General features: G+C 50.2%; 1 protein-coding gene across 5 annotated transcripts in view; it reads left to right on the top strand.

Moving 5' to 3' along the window:
* ADAMTSL3 (ADAMTS like 3) overlaps positions 1 to 19,778 on the top strand; it is a 143,075-nt gene that overhangs the window by 65,096 nt on the left and 58,201 nt on the right. For 4 of the 5 annotated variants that reach the window (XM_053658968.1, XM_053658970.1, XM_053658969.1 and 1 more), the window contains 4 exons: positions 247 to 373; positions 9,555 to 9,629; positions 15,237 to 15,394; positions 17,676 to 17,787. In XM_053658968.1, the coding sequence (XP_053514943.1) occupies positions 247 to 373; positions 9,555 to 9,629; positions 15,237 to 15,394; positions 17,676 to 17,787 (472 nt within the window). The remainder of the gene's footprint in view (positions 1 to 246; positions 374 to 9,554; positions 9,630 to 15,236; positions 15,395 to 17,675; positions 17,788 to 19,778) is intronic. The other variant, XM_053658971.1, reaches the window with a different exon arrangement.

Genomic DNA, 19,778 nt, shown 5'->3' with positions numbered 1-19,778 from the left:
TGGAGCTGTAACGAAGAGAACAAGAGTGGGGGTGTGAGGGGACAGTGCGAAAGTCCCTTTCGTTATCTGGGCCTGATGCAGAATCCAGGGATACTCTAGACTCGCTTCCTGTGATGCATATTTTTATAAGCTGTGTTCTCATAAATGAGAGCCGACTTGTATGGTTAAGGACCCTGTAAGTGTGAGAGAAATCGCCTTCCGCCCCCACCGTGTTCTCACCGGGTCCTGACCCCTGCTCTGTCCCAGGCGGTGGGCTGCGACCGGCACCTGGGGAGTCACGCCAAGGAGGACAACTGCGGCGTCTGCGCTGGCGACGGCTCCACCTGCAGGCTGGTGCGGGGACAGTCCAAGGCACACGTGTCTCCTGAGAAAAGTAGGTTTCCCGCCCCATGCCGTGTTTCTGTGAAACAAAATGTGCGTGAGACCCTATACAATGTTACCGTACAATGAAACACGCTTCAGACCGTCTGTTGCTACACTAACATTGTCCTGACGCTAAGCCTTTCGGTCGGAAAAAACTTGTGACCTAGTTTCCTGAAAGTCAAATATCTTCTGAAAACAGAGTGTCGCATTTTTGTTCCCCCTGCCTCTTCTGACAGTACCTGTTCTCTGAACCTTTGCCAACACAGAGCGTGACTACTTCTAAATATTTGCTGATTTTTTTGGGGGTAAACCATGAAGCAATAATTTTTTTAATGGGCCTCCCTTTGATTGCTATCGAGGTGGAAAATATGGCCACTGTCACTCATTTCTACTGTTTAATTTTCCCGTTCGCTACTGAAGGTGTCGACCCACTTTCCTGTTTGCGTGTTTCCCCCACTTTGTGTAACTTACAGTATTTCCTGAGTGCCAACCTTCTACCTGTTACACCTGTTCCAGGTACTGCTCTCAGTCTGTCAACTTTAAATATTGTTTGCGTTTTTAGAATCAACAGTGTCTACATTTTTTTTATGTCCAGAATATTCCTCCTTTTCATTTCTGTGATGTCTGCCTCTGTTAATCCTTGAATTTGGGGGTCGGTGCACCTTTCTGTGAAGGACCAGGTAGTAAATGTGCCAGGGATTTGCGGGGCACGCGGTCTCCCGCTCACGCACTGAACACTACACAAAAGCTGCCATGGACAGTCTGTGAACAATCGGGCACAACTCTGTTCCAATAAAACTTTATTGACAAACTAGGCTGCAGGCTGACTCTGACCTTTGGGTTATAGCTTGGTGACTTGTGCCTGAGAACAGCCGACAGATTGAAGAGCATTGTCACTGAAGCCGAAGAAGGAAGTACTGTATTTTGTCATGTCTAATGCTCAACGACATTTGTGGCCCAAGCTTTTAGGTGGGGAAAAAAGAAACCCACCTTTGTTTTAATTTCTTAATTCGATTTGTTATTTACTTATATGTAGAGACAAAACCAATTATCCTATTCCAGGGCATTATTTTGCATGGGGATATCGTTGTTGCTTTCTTCAGTTACACTTTTAATGCATAGACATAAATAAAAGAATTAAAACCATGCATGTAGCTATGGAATTGGTATGACCCATGTAAACTGCACGTTCTTATTTTTCCCCCACAAGAACTTGGGTGAAAATGGGTGCCTTAGACACGGAAAAATACAGTAAATCTAAAAAGGAGGCCATGGGCAGCCATGTCAGACCTGGTTGTGAGGTCTGGTGAGATAGGTCCCCGCATTCTCTTTGGCGGTCGGAAGATCATTTCTGACATTGGCACGAGAGAGAGGTTTCGGTGAATTTCAGGCCGACCCGGAAGCCTAATGGTGTCACGTTGATGAGCCAGCGGGGCCCGAATAGAGAGGGCAGGACTCTCCCCGGCTGCAGGCCCACCGCAGGTGAAGCACTGGTTAAGTGTCGGCCTCAAGAAGTGTGAGAATCTCATTCGGCAAGACGATGTCTTGCCAGGGTCCGAAAGAGATTAGAAATGGAGATAACCCTGATTGAGGCAGGGCAGAAGTGGAGTGAAATCAGGTCAGGAAAGGCGTGTTTTTGGTGATGTGTGCGCAGGGCCTGAAATAGGAGGGGATGGGCTGGAGTGTCGTGTTGGCAGGAAGGGGTCTCGATCTGTTTGTCCCTCTTGGAAAGGTAGCTCTCTCTCTCTCTCTCTCACACGTTTTCAGTTTTTAAATTATAGATCCTTCCAAAAATCAATTGAAAGGCATTTTTCTCTCCACGAAAATGCACGCATTCTCCTAAGCTCTGGATTTGCCGTGCCGATTTTTTGGAGGGAATCTCAGACCCCTGACGCCAGTTCAGAACATTCCAGCTGAAAAGTCCCTAAACACCCAAGATCTCTGATTAATTTCTGCAAAGAAAGTGGGACTGGGTTGTACAGACTGATCCTTGAGTGCAGCAAACTGGTGAAGTGACCCAGTCCAACCGGGGGCAGGGCGAGCTGGTCGTCTGATTCGGCATGTGCGTGTCCTTCGGTGAAAGCCAACGTCTGCGGAGGTCCCCGCCTGCGTGAACCCTCGCGAGAGCTTCTCGCCCTTGCTTTTCACAACAGCTCCTTCACGTCTGTTCCTGCTCTGAAGCTGGCCTGCGAGGCTGGTTTTGGCTGGGATTCTCCACGGGCCATATGGAAGCACTTTCCTAGAATCATGCCTTGTGTGAAAGAAATGTGGGAAGGGAAGCCATGTCTCTCCCCGAGGGGGCATCCCCAGGCCAGCGGTGTCCACAGGGCCCCTACGTCCTCACCGTGCCAGGCCGTTCTTCCTAAACTACCTCCCGGGGCCGCACACTGCGAGAGGACACTCGGGAAGACGCTCTGGGCACAGCTCTTCTCTGGAGACAGTGCACACGGTCGCTCCCGGGCTGTCCCCCCACCAGGCAGTGAGAGGATCCAAGGTGTAGGAGCCCAGAGCCAAAGCCTCTGCTATGAGAAAAATCAGAAACCCATCCAGATACAACACATAAATTTCCTGCACAGAAAGAGGAGGAGGAGGAGGAGGAGAGAGACTGAGCTAACCCCTGGCACAAACAGCTTTGCATGCTGGAACAGGGGACGAGAGGCCACTCGGTGTGTAGAGAGAGGAAGCGGGAAAAAACAGCCACGAGGAAGGAGACACGTTGGTTTGGGGGGTCCTGTCTCGGCGTGTAGGGGCTCAGTTGTATTTCCAGGTCAATCCCTTGTATCTTTGCCTGGTCCACATACAGGCATGTGCACTCGAGCAAGTAAGTATAAGTTCGCTCAGTTTGTTGGCCGTAGGGTCTTGCGTGTTTTTACCTGGCGGCAGCTCAGCGCCCGTGCTGTCTGTTGCTACAGGGCTGCGTAGGGCCGGGCCAGAACAGCAGCATGTCCCTGGGACGTTGTGAAGGACGTCCGTCCGTTCTCACAAAGCGTCTCTGGGTCTTCCCGACACGAGTGGAGTCTTGGGCTAGGTGGGCGTGGGCCTGCCTCACGGGGTGATTTGAAGGACGCTTCCTTGTTATTCCCTGTTCCCCAAGATAAATGTAACTTATTCCCTGGCAAGGAGGACTGTATCAGCTAGATCCTCCTGTCTTCTCAGGACATCTCTTGCTGCTTCTCCATCATCTTTCTGGAGCAAAATCCCAAGTGGTGGCCCTGGCCTGGTAGCTCACTTGGTTAGAGCACCGTCCTTATACACCAAGATTGCAGGTTCAATCCCCAGTCAGGGCACATACAAGAATCATCGACTGAATGCATCAGTAAGAGGAATAACACGTTAATATCTTTGTCTCCCCCCTGCCCTCTCAAATCAATTTAAAAGACAGATCCTGAGTATTAAAGGGATATTTAAACCAAAGACCCTTAATGGGACATTTCCTCCCAGTTTAATTCAACAAGAGAGATCACGGCATGGAAGCAGGCGACCCTGGACTGAACGTCGAGAGCCTAACGTTTCACACGGTGTGTGTCTTCTGTGCTCTCACGACACACAGACCCTGCTGAGAAGGGATGTCAGGGATCCCGTTTTTCTCAGACAGGCCAGACGGACCACGAAGTCCCTGGCTTGCAGCTTCTCCAGGAGCTGCCCTGCACTGAGGGTAAAACCCACACCCCTGTCCGTGACCTTCAGAGTCACGCATCATCTGGCTCCCGTGTTACCTCCTATGCTGCTATTCTGCCCCTTGGAAACTAGGCTTGCAGGCACATTACCTCCCGGAAGATTCTAGAATGCCAGGTGCCTTCCCCCTCCCACTTTGTGGGTCTTGGCAGTGACCAGACCCTGCACCTGGAGCTGCTTCTCCCATGCTTTAGGCAGCTGCCTGTTCTCTGACCTTGACCCCCAGCGTCACCTCCTCGGTGAGGCTGTCTTAGACCAATTGACCTGAAGTCCCCCTTCTCTTTTCTGCTTATTTCCTGCCTACTCCCTCCCCGCCTTTTTTTTTTTTGGCAGGAAGTGATTATTTCATTTATTTAGTAGCCTGACTGTTTGCTCCTGCTAGTCAGACCTTGCAAGAGGGGGGATTGTGTCTCTTTGGCAATCCCATGTTCCCACATTTCCCAGACGCCTCTGACAGGTGCGTCTGCTTTCCAGCCTTGGATGTCCCTGTAGGGGAAGAAGAAATGATCTCCCCTACCCTTCTAGGTTCTTGGCTGAGACTGCCCCCCCTTACCCCAGAATATACAGGTTAACAGGAGAAAAATGAATGTAATCAGGTACATGTATATGAACCGGAGCCCCACAAAGGTAAGCGATTCAAGGAAGTGGCCAATTCAGGAAGCGTTTCAATAGAAAGCCAGTAAAATCAGTGCAGAGTTGACGAGGGCGTGGGCTGGGCTGGTAGGAAGGGGGTGAAGAAGGAGGAGCTCAGTTTGTTTGCGCAGCCTGCTGGGCCGCCAGCTCCGAGTCTGACCACAGGGCGCCTCCCGCCCTCCCCGTGCAGGAAGGTTCCACTCCCCAGGAGATTTGCCTCCTTTCGGAGAGATGACGGAGGGTTGGAGGACCCTCCTTTCACTGGCTGTTTCTCAAGTTCCCCAAATTCAAAATAATCACTGGGCCAAAGTGGCATCTTTTGGGGAGATGTATCCTGAACCCGCCCATCCCACTACAGACCCTGAAGGCAAATGATCATGTAATCGAGGGCAGCAGGTTCTCGATCACTTGGATGAGGCGCAGAGGGCCGACAAGACAGGGTGCCGCGGGGCACCTGGAGGGAAAGTGTAGCATCCACCAATGCGAGCAACAAATGGTCGGAAGCTTTCAGGAGTTTAAGATGGAACTTTATTGGCCAAAGCTTTATCTGCGCAGGGGCGAACTCTCGGGGTGTCCGCGGTGCCAAAATGGCTGCAAATGAGAGTCGCGCCTGGCGCTTCAGCCTGGGGTTTTTATTGGGGTGAGCAAGCAAGCAAATACAGAAGCAGATGTAGCTGTTAGCAATTGGCTATCTCGAGAGAACACACACATGGCTATGTTCTCTGCTTGCAACAATGGATACTTTTCTGCAAAGACAAGGTCATGCACAAGGCGGTTTATCTTGTTCAGCACTCTTTGTACTTTCTGTACTTTCTATCTTCCTTGCTGAGACAGTCTGGAGCCTGCCTCGGGTTCCTCTTGGCTACTTTTATCTGATTCCGGGCCTAACAAAAGCGGTCGTACGAGGCTGCGTGGGACACAGCCCCTCCCTGCGTGCTGTGCAGAAGCTACTCCTGCACGTGGGCACAGACGTGTGCGTGACCCTGGGCGCCCTGCTCCTGGGAGGCATGTTCAGGCTGTAAATGAACAGGCCTCCGGACCGGGGGCAGGCATTTTTGCTCAGACACGAGGGCTGAGGCCGAGGAGGCTCGGATGCAGGTTCAGCGGGGGGGGTCGATGTCTGCAGCTCAGGGCTGGGTGAAGGGACGTCACCACCACTGCCAGGCAGGTCTGAGGTGACGTGCCCTTGCAGCTGGCTCTAATTCTGCTGCCGAGTTCCTTCTCTACCTTTAAAAAATGGCTACTTGGTGGTGTTTGCTTCCCTCCTCTTTGCTGGCTGGGATATTCCGTGTCTCCTCCCTTGATTTGCAAAAGGCAGCTTGTAGACAGTCCCCTGGGTGTGTGGTCCATGCAAAAAACACTCGAGAGAAGGTTTGGAATAAAACCGATGTTACCCCAATAAATTGACTTTTTAAAAAAAATGAGAATGTCAAGGAGTAACTAAAACATCTCTCTTTCTTTTTTTTTTTTTTTTTGTATTACCAGGGTGTGTATCTATTTAGTTCTTGTTAGACTTTATAGTGAAAACAGTGACCTGATATAAATTCCAGTCCTTCTGGGCTGAAACGAATCGTTGACCGATGAGTTAATATTGTGCGGACAATTTGTTTCCTGTGCATCTTGCTACTTAGCAAAGCTGTGATCTGCAGCAGGAAATGAGACATAGAACAAAATAATGAGGGACCAGCTGGACTGGAGCGTTTCTGAGTGGGAGGGAATGAGTACAAAAAAACATAATGGGCCTTAGCTCAGCCCGGTGATTGCGAAATCCAACATGGGCAACCCAGGCGGGAAACATTTGTAACAAACCAAGCGAGTGTGAGTTAATACAATTCGAATTTGGTCTTGGGGTACCAGGGTTAAGAGTGTCATGTTCGGCTTTGACCCCAGGTCTACTGATTAGGAGCACTGTGAGTCTAAGCAAGTCACTCGCAAAACTTCCGTTTTCTTAAGTGCAGAAATGGGTTTCTATTAGACTGCACGAGGTCATTGATCTCACATGACTTAGCAGTGTGCCTAGGGGCACACTACATGCTCAGCGTGGCTTTAAATACCTGACACTTCTCAAGACCTCGTTGGACCCTCTCAACAACCCCCTTGAAACAGATGTTTTTGTTTTAGCTATCTTGTCTTACGACTATACCAGGCACAGAGAAGGCAAGAAACGTGCCCAAGGTCACACAGCCATTCCAGCCCAGGTTTCCTGGCTCCAGAGTCTGATCTTAGCCACTATTCCCTATTGCCGGTACCCAGTAGTTTTGTAAAATAATACAAACGGCTTTAAAGTGTGATGAGGCGGGGCCCTCGATGATGGCACAGAGGTTAACACTATCAAGGATCTCTTACCCCAAATTTCAATTAAGATGTTTTGGAATAGTTCCAAATAATGAAAGTGTTCAGCAGGAACCAGTTATCGCCATTACCTCCACCTCCACCACCACCATCACCATCATCACTTTCACCATACCACCATCACCTCCACCATCACCGTCACCTCCACCACCATCACCACCTCCATCATCACCACCACCATCATCGCCTCCATCATCACCATCACCTCCACCATCACCACCACCACCACCATCACCACCTGCACCAAACCTGAGGGTTCCCAGATGGGACAGAGAAGAAACCTTTTCTTCACTTTGCATGTCAGCGACCACTGGCTTCTACCCCGTGAGAAACCACAGTGTCTTTAAAGCAGCCTCAGAGCCAGGCTTGCGTGGCCGTTCTGTCCACGAAGCTGTGAGGCACGGCCTGTTCTGAAGCACCGGTGGATGCGGCCCGCTCCCTCTGTGTCTGCAGCCCTCTCCTCTCCCTCCGTCCTGGTCCCCCGCTCTGGGCCCAGGTCCAGACTGAAGGGGACTTACCACGAGGCTGGTTGTAACAGACAGTTCAGAGCACACTAGCAATACGTATAACAGAACTGACTTTCAGAAAAAAAAATAACAACGATGAGTAGTTGTGTATCTGTTGATAATTTAAAAATCTTAAAAAATTCATGGCTATCAAAATACATAAAGAAAAAAATACCCTGTAGGTATATGAGAAGAAATTGAAAGAAGTAAAACTTCTGTGAGAGATTACGACACACTGATGTCGGTAAAAGTTACAGGCGGGCTCTCCACAAAATGGCTGTTATTGTTTCATGGACAGATACGTGTCGAGCATTGCATTTTGAGGGTTCGGACAGTCTTTTCAAGAGTTTATGGACCATCGAGAAAACCGATTCTGTACTGGACTCCAAAGGCTATTGCAAAGAAGAAATCCTCAGTAAAGTGGCAACTGCCAGAAGAGGCCTCGCCCCGTGGCCGCCCCCTCCCCCGCCACTCCCGCCCCCTGCTCCCTCCCGACAGAGAGGCGCAGGCCCCTGTCTTCCTTCCACGGCTGTTCATCCCTCCGCTGGTGTGGTAGGTCCCACCCCCTCTGCTTCCTCAGGGGCCGCTCTGCACCCATTGCTCCCTCTGCCTCCTTTACCCACCCCCAGTCAGGGACAAACATGATCCCATGTCTTCCATGTTAAGTAAGGGTGTAATGTTAAAGTATATGGATGTGCATGTAAGTGTGTGTCCAGATGTGTGTTTCTGTGTGGGTGTGTCCTTTTAACGCTGCACATCTCCAGCTACCACTCTAACCTCTCACCCTCCCTCACGGACAAGAAAGGAAAGCCCTTGGCACTTCATGTCTCCACTGTGTCATCGTCATTTACTCCTTAAGCCACAGCCCCCCAACCCCTGCACAACTGAAGCTGCCTTTCCAAAGCCCATCAACGACCTTTCTACCCTGTTACTGAAGGCACACTATTTAGCCCTGATCGGTGCCGTATTTGGTGCCACGGCCCCTCCGCCCCTTCTTCCTCACCAGGACTCTCCCTTTCCCTTTGAGCCAGAGCTGTGCCGTCCCCTGCAGAGTGGCGAAGAGGTGCTGATGGGTGTGACGATGGCACCGTTGTCCCACAGTCCTTCTGACTTGCAGTGTGCCCTCAGCATGCTCTATGTCAGGGCCGCTCAGAATGCATCCAAGCCCTGGCTGGTGTGGCTCAGTGGATTGAGCATGGGCTGCGAACCAAAGGTTTGCCAGTTCGATTCCCAGTCAGGGCACATGACTGGGTTATGGGCTTGGTCTCCAGGAGGGGGTGCTCGAGAGGCAACCACACATTGATGTTTCTCTCCTTTTCTTTTTCCCTCCCTTGCGCTTCTCTAAAAATAATAAATAGATTTTTTTTTTGGAGAAAAAAAAAGAACATGGTCACAGACACATGTGTGGTGCCGGGGCCACCCACGTGAGGCAGGAGGTGGCCAACGTCCTGGGCTCTGCCCTAAACCCCTGGGTCAGGATTCCAGGGGGGTCCAAGGGGAGGAAGAACCTGTGTTATAACCGTTCACTTCAGGTCCTTCTGGGGGGTGCTGGCCCATCAAGGTGTCAGTGAGACTTCTTCCATGGACGTCCACCTGTTCTGAAGGGTGACAGAAACGAGAGGGAAGGGCAGGGTAGGAGGAGGCGTCATTGAAAACTGTCCCACAGATCACCTGTCCCACAGTTTAGGGGCGAGGGTCCCCTGTTCGCTGCTCCTGGCCTTGTCCAGCTGTGCCACCAGGTGCCTTTGTCTCCAAAGGTGGTGGTGTGAGCAGCTGAGCCTTCAGTGGCCTCTTCCCAGCAAAACATGTTGGACCTTTTCTTTAACGTTACTTAACAGTGTATCCAGATGAAATCATGTGAGTAGTGGCAATACGCCTTAGACGTAGCAGGTGCTCTGCAAAAACTTTTGGACCCTACAAAGAAGAACCCTTCGGGTGCGCCCCTGGTTCTGACTGACTTGTGTATTTTGTGGGCCTCCAGTGCGTACGTAGGCTTGGTGACATCTGTCCTGCGTCCTCTCCTAGGGGAAGAAAGTGTGATTGCTGTTCCTTTGGGGAGTCGGACTGTGAGGATCACAGTGAAAGGACCCGCCCATCTCTGTAAGTAGCATCTAATCTTAGCGTCTTTTTTCTTTCCTGAAAATTTATTTAGCCAAAAAAAAAAAAATCTTTGTGTTAATGGGTGTGCGGACAAACATCTCAAGGATTTGGACTCTGGAATGGTCTGTATCAGTAGGAAACATTTTTCTTCTCACACTCCAGTAAGAAATACACCAATTTGGGATTAATCCCTCGGGGGATAGGAATTTGTTTTATATGAAATAACTTTTTATTTCATATAAAGGTTTTTTTAATTTTTTTAAAAAGTTTTTATTTATTTATTTTTAGAGAAGGGAAGGGAGGGAGAAGGGCAGGGAGAGAAACATCAATGTGTAGTTGCTTCTCATGCGCCCCCTACTGGGGACCTGGCCCACAACCGAGGCATGTGCCCCGACTGGGAATCGAACTACCCCGACCCTTTGGTTCACAAGCTGGCGCTCAATTCACTGAGCCGTACCAGCCGGGGAGAAGTAAACTTTTTATATAGAGAGTAAACTAGGGTTCAAGAGTCTGCTGGAGGTTTCAGCAGTTTGGAACAAAAAAGAGCAGGTAAACCATTTTAGTGGATGTAGCGGAGGACGATTAGCTATGTTGCCAGGATACCAGGATTGCGGGTCTAGGGGCCCTGAACGCCAGCAGCCACTTCCCGAAGTGCTGAGAGTTTCCAGCACACAGGCCTCGGTCACACTGGGTGGCTTCTTCGGCCAAAGTCAGGTGGCAGCCCCTTGGCCTCAGGTTCTCTGGGGTCTCGGGGCCTGAAGGAGCTGAAAATACCAGAGTGGATCTCCTTCTCTCCCCAGGCCTCCTTGTGGCCCCAGGCTGGACTATCTTAGTCTTTTTCAAAGGAAAGTGGGTCTCTGCCAAGGCTCCCCCAGCCTTGGAGAAGCCTACTGGGTCCGGCTCTTTCTTTTTATAAAGAGTAAAAAACCTGTGTTAAGTCACACAGATCAAGGTCCACTCGGGCAAACTGCTGCGTGTTTGCCCATTTTCCCCCTCCCTCCCCACTGAGCCACCATTTATACTTTTAAGTTATTAAAGTTTCTCAGGACCAGAAGCATCTTACATTTCGGTAGCTTTTTAAGTGTGTGTGTGTGTGTGTGTGTGTGTGTGTGTGTGTCTGATACAGAACTAATATTCCAACCAGAAATGTCCTAGGAGAAAAGTTTATATCAAGGTGTTTAATTAATAAAAGCATAGATGTTTAAAGTCACCAATGATCTTGATTAAAATCTTGTAAAAAATTCTGCGGTCCGTTCCCATGCAAATGGTGAAAGCAGGGACAAGTCTCCGGGGCAGGGAGGGTGAGCGGTTATTTGAAAGCCTCGTTTCCCCCGTAAGTTTATGACGGGAATGGTGATGAAGAGAGTGTGACTGATTTCTTTAAACTAAAATGGGACACTGTGTACAGCCGCGTCACATTGTCACCTCACCCAAGGCTTTCTCTGTGACGAATCATCAAAACTGGATTTTTTAAATGAATCTTAAATGGAAAGGCTACAAATGTTATATTGCTATGGTACTTCTTACAGGTAAAGTGGTTGTACAGACATTTTTTATTGCATTTATGAGGCTGACATTGGTTAATTAAGTAGGTTTCAAGGACGCAATTCTCTAACACATCACCTGTGTGTTGCAATGTGTGTTTGCCACGCACGGGCCAGTCTCCTTCCAACACACTTTACCCCCCAGCCCATTTACCCCCTTCTACCCCCCACCTCCTCTCCCTCTGCTCATCACCGCACACTTATTTATTTATTTATTTATTTATTTTTAGAGAGAGGGGAAGGGAAGGGAGAGAGGGAGAGAAACACCAGGGTGTGGTTGCCTCTCGTGCGCCCCCTACTGGGGACCTGGCCCACAGCCCAGGCCTGTGCCCTGACTGGGAATCCAACTGGTGACCCTTTGGTTCACAATCCGGCACTCAGTCCACTGAGTAACATCAGCCAGGGCAATCACCACACATTTTTTTTAACCTTTTCTTTTTCAATGGCTGAAAGCCCACGCAGCTCTGGGCTGATAGCTAATGTTCATCCATATAAAAGCCAGTCGGATTTTCCGAGAACAGGCCAGAATCGTTCGTATCCCAGTGCCGTGCGGCGCTGGCGTGATCACGGTGTCCAGTCATCACGCTGGGCTAAACGGTTCCGCCAGGTGAGTGGGGAAGCACGCCGTGGCATGTGTGCAGCCGCCTTTGGCTGTAACACAGAGGGAAGTGTGGCCCGTGCCACAACACAGAGCGTCCTGGGGAACATTATACGGTGTGAGGGGAGCCAGGCGGGAAGGGCCAATGGGATGCCGTTCACAGGCCCAGAGTCGGCTCCTCGGTGGGGATGGAAAGTAGCAGGGGCCGCCCTGGGCTGGGGTGGGGTGGTCTGGAGCGGGGAATGAGGGAAGAGGCTGCTCATGGGTGTGGCTTTCTTTGGGGATGATAAACACCTTCTCAGTGTGGATGGTGCTGATGGCTTTGAAGCCCTGTGTATATACTAGAACCATCAAACCACATTTAAAATGGGTGCGGTGGATTTTATGGCACAAACAAACAAACAAACAAAAAATAGGCCTTGATGGGGCCTGATTTCTGAAAAGCGGTTCCCAAAAACTCAGCTCCAAAAATAGTTTTAAAAGCCCTAAAAACAGAGTAAGCAGACAGGGAACGGAATAAGTACAAGCAAAACAAAATAAGTAACGGCGACAGCTTTGTGGCCAAATGCTCATTTACCTGCGTATCTGTTCTGGCACCTTCCGCGTAAATCGACACTCAAAATTGGCACCCGTCCAAGAACGGGGCTCGGAAAGGTCCCCATTTCTGCCAGGGTGACGGATCTGCAGCTTGGAACCCATCTGCTCCTGAACAGCCTGACATTTGACACTTGAAACATGCCTGAGCATTGCCCTGTGCTGCCCTGGCCTTGGCTTTTGTTTATAAAGGGTTTAGCTAGCGCTTCTGGACTTCTAAATATAGACGTCTCTGTATTGTCTCGATTTATAGCACTGTGGTCTTGGTGTTTATTGTTAGCAAAGATGTAGTCCTGACATTCATCTCGTTCGGCCGTGAGAAGTCAGTCTTTTTAAAGATCTGAGTTAACTACAACCCTCCAAAAGGCAGCATTGATATTAAGAGCGGAGAACACCTGGGAATATTGGTGTCTGTCTCTTTGCCGCAGAATTTAATCACAGAAGGTCCCTCTGAGTCCTGCCTGCGAGGGTTCAGATCCTGGATGCCCAGTCCTGTCTCAAGTGTGGCCCCGGCTTTAGAGCAAACACACGTCTCCAGATTTCCCGGCAGTGCGCCCCTCTGAAAGGGAAGTAATGACAGATTCCTGCAGAGGGGACTTCATGGTCGCAAAACTCCAGCCTTCAATGTGTTCGAGGAGCAGGACCCTTGAGAAGCCAAGATGCCAGAAAATTGCAAACTTCCGTTGTCCATTGGAAGAACTTTCGTTTGGTCGTCTAAGTCTGGTCCGATGACCACATATGTAGAGATGTGGAAATATAAATGTGGACACTGCTCTGAGACCCAAGGTAACGGATGCTGACTAAGTGTGTGTATCCCACCGTACACAACCGCACTCCAAGCAAGACTTTGATGTATTTATAACCAAGCTGTGCTGAACGCTCATTCCACGTTTTCCAGGCAATACTTTCATGGCCTTCTCAGAATTTCAGGAGACTCCCTGGGGTTGGGTGGCCGGACCCTACATCTTTAAAGAAGCCGAGACTGATGCTTCTCAGGGCGAGCCCTTCAGCAAGAACAAAACCAAAGACCTCATCCTCTTCCCAGTCACCATTTCTTTCCAGAATCCCTAGTAGGGATTCCAGTACTTGAAGGCACCCGTAGAGACTTGGGGTGGGAAGATTTGGGGATTGAAGAGCGTCTTGATTTCTGATTCTGTGTTTAGCTGTTTGAGGCTGTGTCCCGGGTCTTGCTCAGCTCTCCCCTGTGTGGCCGCCCCCACCCACACACCAGGAATGACGTGGAGATTTCAGAGCAGAAGACGGCCTGGACATCGTCTGATCTGACTCCTGCTTTTTTTGTTTTTTTGTCATTACCGGAGGATGTGTTTCCAATGATTTAAGGGGGAAAGGAAAAGAGAGAGAGAGAGAAGGAGGAGGGAGAAACATCGATAGGAGAGGGAAACACTGATCAGTGGTTTGCCTCCTACAAGTTCCCCGACTGGGGATCGAACCCGCAATCTTTATTTCGGTGTATGAGACAATTCCCTAACCCACTGAGCCACCCTGCCAGGGCTGAGTCCTCATTTTTTCCAGCATCAAAACCCCAGGGCCGTGACTTCGCTGGGAGAGCTCTGGGACCAGGAGCCCAGCTGCCCTGCCGGGTCTTTCTTTACTGCGTCTCTCAGCCTCAGACCAAGCCCCTCAGTACCGTGATGGATGGGCCCCCATGAAAATGAAGCAGAAATGAGACTCTGGTGAGACTGTCAACGATCGTTTCTCTGTAGGCCATGTAGGAAGCACTCCTGGCCCTGGCCGGGGGGCTCAGCCAGCTGGAGCCTTGTCCTGTGTGTGTGCCAGAAGGTCGTGGGTTCAATCCCTGATCGATGTTTCTCTCTCTGCTTCCTCTCTCTCTAAAAGTCAAGAAACATATCCGTGTGTGAGGATTAAAAAATAAATAAGTAAAAAAAACATCCCTGTTCACAAACACAGAAACCTGCCGGAAGGGGCGGCCCGCACGAGGGCGACCTTTGCGGCGGTGGGCCGGGTCTGGTGTTGGCTGCGGGGGGGCCTGGGATGCATTGGCACAGGCTGTGCTGACGCCGACTCCCAGTGTCCTTACTGATGCACAGTGACGAGCCTGGAGCCCTGGGCGGGGACCGCTGTGTCCCATTCAGTGAGGGACAAAAGATGCATGGACCTCGCTAAAGCTGTTGCAACTTCCTGCGACTCCCCTGATTTCGACGTAAAGGGTTTTTTTTTTAAAGCAAATTTAAGAGTTGTGGTGGTTTTGTCTAAAAGAGTAGATTTAAATGGTCTGAAGAGGGGATAGAATGAGTGATACAGGTGTATGCTGAGAAATGGCTGCATTTTCTTCTTCCCCTTGTGGCAGAGAAGGCATCGAGGAGTTAAGTAGACGTCACAGGCCCTGGTCAGCACCTCGATGAGGGCGGCTGGAAGGCCCAGCACCTGCAAACTGAGTGGATGTCTGGGTACTGTGTCCACACCCCATGCGACCCTGCAGAATAAAACACCTTTCTGAAATAAGAGTGCGTTTCAGGTAGTTCTCTCATTTAGAACAGGTCTCTGGCTGCTAGATGCAAGGGTTGGGGGTGGCAGAAATGGTTAAAAGTGGTCAAATCCTACAAACTTCCAGCGATAACCTACGTCAGCTCTGGGGATATCACGTTTCGTGGTGACCTGTTAGTGATACTGTATCACGTGTCTGAAAGTAGCTCCGAGAGAGACTCTTTAAAAACTCTCCCCACAAGAAACAGATTATGATGATACGAGGGGAAGGGTGTTCGCTACACTTTCCGTGGCGATCCTTTCGCAACAGTTACGAGTATCACATCGTGAGGCTGCCCCCCAGAGACTCGTGTGGTGTGATGTGCCGATTACATCTCCGGTTCGAATTTTATTTCCCAACTGCAGTTATTGAATCCAAGACGCTCCAGGGACACAAAGGGGAGCACAGCTTTAGCAGCCCTGGCGTGTTCGTTGTGGAGAACACCACCGTCGAGTTCCAGAAGAGCTCCGAGAGGCAGACCTTTAAGATCCCTGGGCCCCTGACGGCCGACTTCATCTTCAAGGTGGGTGACTCTCCTCGCAGACTTCTAGGCCTCCGAAGCGCAGCACCTGTTGGATCTTAAAAACAGTCGCGGGTGTGGCAGGAAGTCCCCGAGGATTGCGTTTACACGGAGTGCGTCCTTCCTATTTCCTTCTCGGCCTCAATTCCAGAAAGTGGTGCCCCGCTTTCAAGCTCCACATCTTAAACCTCCCTAGTTAACAAACATTGTTTTGGTGTTTATAACCTCTCGTTACTGCGCTCGGCTTTAAGGCTCCAGGTGGGGTTGAGTGAGTGATGGTGACCTGCTCCACGGGGGGCGGGGGGCGGTGGCTACCTGCTCCACATCCTAAGCCCGCTCTGTGCTGTTGCAAAGTTTTCTTACAAAGGTAAGAGCGGAGAAGACTGGGGCGCCTCCCCCACCCGCTTTTTCGGTTTGCCCAGGTCGTGTCCTGTCAGGGGCATTTGTCTGTGCGCCTGAGACGGGCTCCTCCCCGCCGTGACCATGACCCCAGAGATTCTGCCCTTTGGACGAATCCGGGTCATTTCCACATCCTCCCTCATGGGGTATAATGTGTCGTGGCCACCATATTTCCAGGTGACCCCGTGTGGGATTCTTCTGAGAAAGTCGCAGATACCTGAGCGTTGGAAAGACAAGCCATTTCGGGGAGGGTTTTTTCCATCCTATTTCTTTCCAGAAATTCATTCTGAAATAGGAATGGAGGGAAGAAAAGGGCCCTGATTAGGGGGGACATCGTCACCCACGGAAGGGCAGGCTTTCCCATGTGCCCTCTCTCCCTCTCTTGTGTGTCCCTGACACCCAAGGCCTCACGTATCGGCTGCCTTGAAGTAGACACTTAGGTCGACATTCATAGACGTCACACACCATTTGTGGACGTGGAAGCGCCGTCTTGCAGAGCCTGGAAGCTTTGGTGCGACATTCTTCCTTCGGCAGCAGCGCCGTGCATGGGGCCAGGCAGCCGTGACTGCCATCCGTCTTTCTGTCTGTTCTCTCTGGTCCGTCGTCCTGCGTGAATCCTCCGCACACTCGGCTCGGCTTGCCACGGGATTTTCCCTTTGGATTCCCAAGTAGTAAACATGCACACACACACACACACACACATACACACACACACAAACACTGTTCTTGTACAAAATTCTCTTATGTACTTGCACTGAGTAGGGGACATTAGTGCCATGATAGAGTGGGGGAAACCGCTAAATTGAACATTTCCAGATAATTGTTTGTTTTCATTATTTACATAGATTATGGATATGATGCATATAAACACCTATCCATTAGATATATTCTCATATTTCTTCGTGTGTGGGTTTACACATGTGTGCACAAATGCACACACATAAATGTGCGTGTGTATATATATCCTAGATTGGTTATAGATTTATGAATTGATCCTTGATTAGTAGCTAATACTTGGGTACAGAAGAATTCTAGATGAAAAATTACTGAAGATAATGACTCGATTTCTTCACATCCGAAGTTGCCTGTGAGAAATCCAATGCCGGTTTGATTTTTAGGTCATCGTTTTTTTTTTTTTTTTCTGTCTCTTAACTTTTAGAATTTTCCTTTATCCTAGTTGGTGTAATTTATTTAAAATGCCTGCCCAGAATCTGATGGATATTTTTATGCTGACGAATCCTGTGTTTTTAAGGTTAAGGAAATATGCTCAGCAAATCTCGCCTCTCACGATTCTCTCTCTTTGGAGGGACCGTGGTGGTCTCCAAATATTGCTGATAGATGTTTCTGGGTCTTTCCTCCAATTCTGTGTTCCAGCTCTATCTCTTGTTGTGTGGCATTCTGGGACGTCCCGTAAGTGGGCTCAGGGAGAGAGCTTCCACGTTGGGGCAGTCAGCCGCACCAGCTGAGTGCATGTGTGCCCTGGGGTGACCGCACTTGTGCTATGAAGGGTTTCTCAGAAGCACGTGCATGTAACCATGTCATTATTAAAAGTGTGAGAACGTCGTTCATGTGCCGTGGTGTAGGCAAACCCAGATTAAGCCCCCACCCCTGCTCTTGGAGGCACTCAAATCAAATGTATCCAGAGGAAAAAAAAGGGGGGGAAACAAGTTTGAAAACAAAAACCTCACTCACAGGCATGCAGTTAGTTACGTGGAGAAAAGACTGCAAGGAGATCGGAGGTATTCTGAGCCCCCACGTGTGACGGATCCCAGGGGCTGGTATGCTGGTCTGCCTGGGCGAAGTGTGTGGCCTGGTTGTGGAAGGCGTGCGAGGCAGGAGCTGGTTGCATGCAGCAGGGGGCGTTCTCACGACTCTCTCCGTCCAGACCAGGTACACGGCGGCCAAGGACAGCGTGGTCCAGTTCTTCTTCTATCAGCCCATCAGCCACCAGTGGGGACAGACCGACTTCTTTCCCTGCACTGTCACCTGCGGAGGAGGTGAGACTCCGACGTGGCCCCAGAATAGTCAGAACCCGGGTTAGAAGCCAGGGGAAGGGGACTTTAAAAGGGACGTGGTCCCGGAGAGGCGGGCCCGGCTGAAACAAAGATCAGGAGTGGCTGCAGGAAGAGAGGGGGGGTGTTGGTTTGGCTGTGGGTGGGGGGTGTCCCCCGACAGCCTGCCCACTTCCGCTCCCTGGCAGAACCCCAGCATGTTTGTCCCTCACAGAGAAGGGCCACCTGCCTTCTTTCTTTCCCTGTGAGTTTTCTCAGCACTGCTACAAAATTAAGGAGGAGGGTGGACCGTCCTCCTCAAATTATAAACACATGGATGCTCCCTGTCTCCTCCGAGAAGTATGGTTCCATTTAGCGCAAAGATCTTTCTTTGATGCCAGGAGCTATATTCTCATTTCTGTTTTGGTTTGTTGGGGAAATAAAGACACACACACACACACACACACACACATAAAACCCACAAGGAAAGCCTGTGAGAATTTAATTATATGGGCAATCCCGTCTGCATGATGTGTGTGAATGCCGTTTTGGAGTTTGTGTGGGCGATCGGGAAAATCCACGCGCTGGTCTCCGCAGGACTTGGGTGGGCCTTCCCGGTCTGGCCTCCTCCCTTTGTCTGTGTGGGGCCCTTGAGTTCCGTCAGGGGAACCTGCCATCCGGTCTCACAGACTTTCTGGCTGATAGCAGCACCTTGGCGACATTTTCTTGACTCTGGATTTTCATTCCTGTGGTTTGGATGTTGCCTTTTCTGACACACAGGAGTCTGTCCTGCATGCAGCTCGCGTCCCAGGCTGTGACCCGTAGAAAGCTGTCTAGCGGCTTATAAAACCCTCTTCCTCTCAACCATCAGACATGCGTGTGATTTTAGACCTTTAGACCTAAATGGCTGAGGCTGAGAACCATGTTTTTCCCCCCTGAAGAGCTCATTCTGGTTTTGAAAAATGACCTTAAAAAAAAAAACAAAAAAACCCCAACTTAACGTAACACTCAGCAAACCTGGAATCAGGTATTTCATTCAGGAGACAGAAGCGTCACTTTCCAAGTCGTTTTCTTAAATGTACGGCCCTCGTCCATTTGGGGTTTGTACTCTCTGCGGAGACGGCGCAGAATTAGGAGTAAGGTCTTCATTTCTTTGCCTTTGGAAATCCTGGGAGACCTCGGCGGAGGAGGGATTTCCTTCTTCCCTGTAGGACAGGCTGTGCGTGATCCCCAGTTAGAGACGGTGACAGGCTTTGGAAGTGCCCGACACAGCAAAAGAATGACTCATTTCCGCAGGTGATGGAATCATACACGGAAGTAGCTGCCTGGCCGGGGGAGCCCTCAAACATGTAGGGCTGAGGGAGCAAAGGGCCGAACGGAACAAGACTGAAAAGCACAGTGTAGCAGGAATGTAACCGTTGAGTGAGAAAAGTAGCAAACAGAACAAGACTGAAAAGAGTATTATTTAGTTGAACCAGACACACACAAGACAGCATGGCATCAGACCGATGCGCTTGAAGGGGGCGGGAGGGGGAAGAAGAGGGACCGTGAGGAAGGGGGCGGGTCCTTGGGCTGTTCTGTGAGGGCCGTGAGATGTGGCAACTCGGAGAAACCAATAACTACCCTCCTGCACCCAGGTCCGAGCATTTTTAAAAAGGATTTAGTTGTGATAGCTTAGACGGTTAGAATAGGTTGTTCTCCATCTTTGTATAAAAAGCAAAATTAAAACTGATACCTGGACCCAGCCACTGTGTTTCTGAGTTAACGGGACGGTTACATTTCTGCTACTGTGTTTTTAAATCTTGCTCTCTTTGCTACTTCCGCTCACTTCACGTTGCGTTTTCCATACTGTGTTTTCCGTCTTGGTCTGTTTGCTCCTTTTCCCCCTCAGCCTTTTCTTTTTTGAGGGCCGCCCTGGCGGGGCTGCTGTTCCCACGGGGTTTCAGTGACCCAGCCGGGGGCTGAGCATCCGTGAGTTATGTTCCTTAAAGACGGAA

Source organism: Artibeus jamaicensis, unplaced genomic scaffold, assembly GCF_021234435.1.
Source record: "Artibeus jamaicensis isolate MK-2021 breed Jamaican fruit bat unplaced genomic scaffold, CSHL_Jam_final scaffold_612, whole genome shotgun sequence".
In the NCBI taxonomy this organism is placed as follows: domain Eukaryota; kingdom Metazoa; phylum Chordata; class Mammalia; order Chiroptera; family Phyllostomidae; genus Artibeus; species Artibeus jamaicensis.
This window is presented reverse-complemented; position numbering and strand designations above follow the sequence as displayed.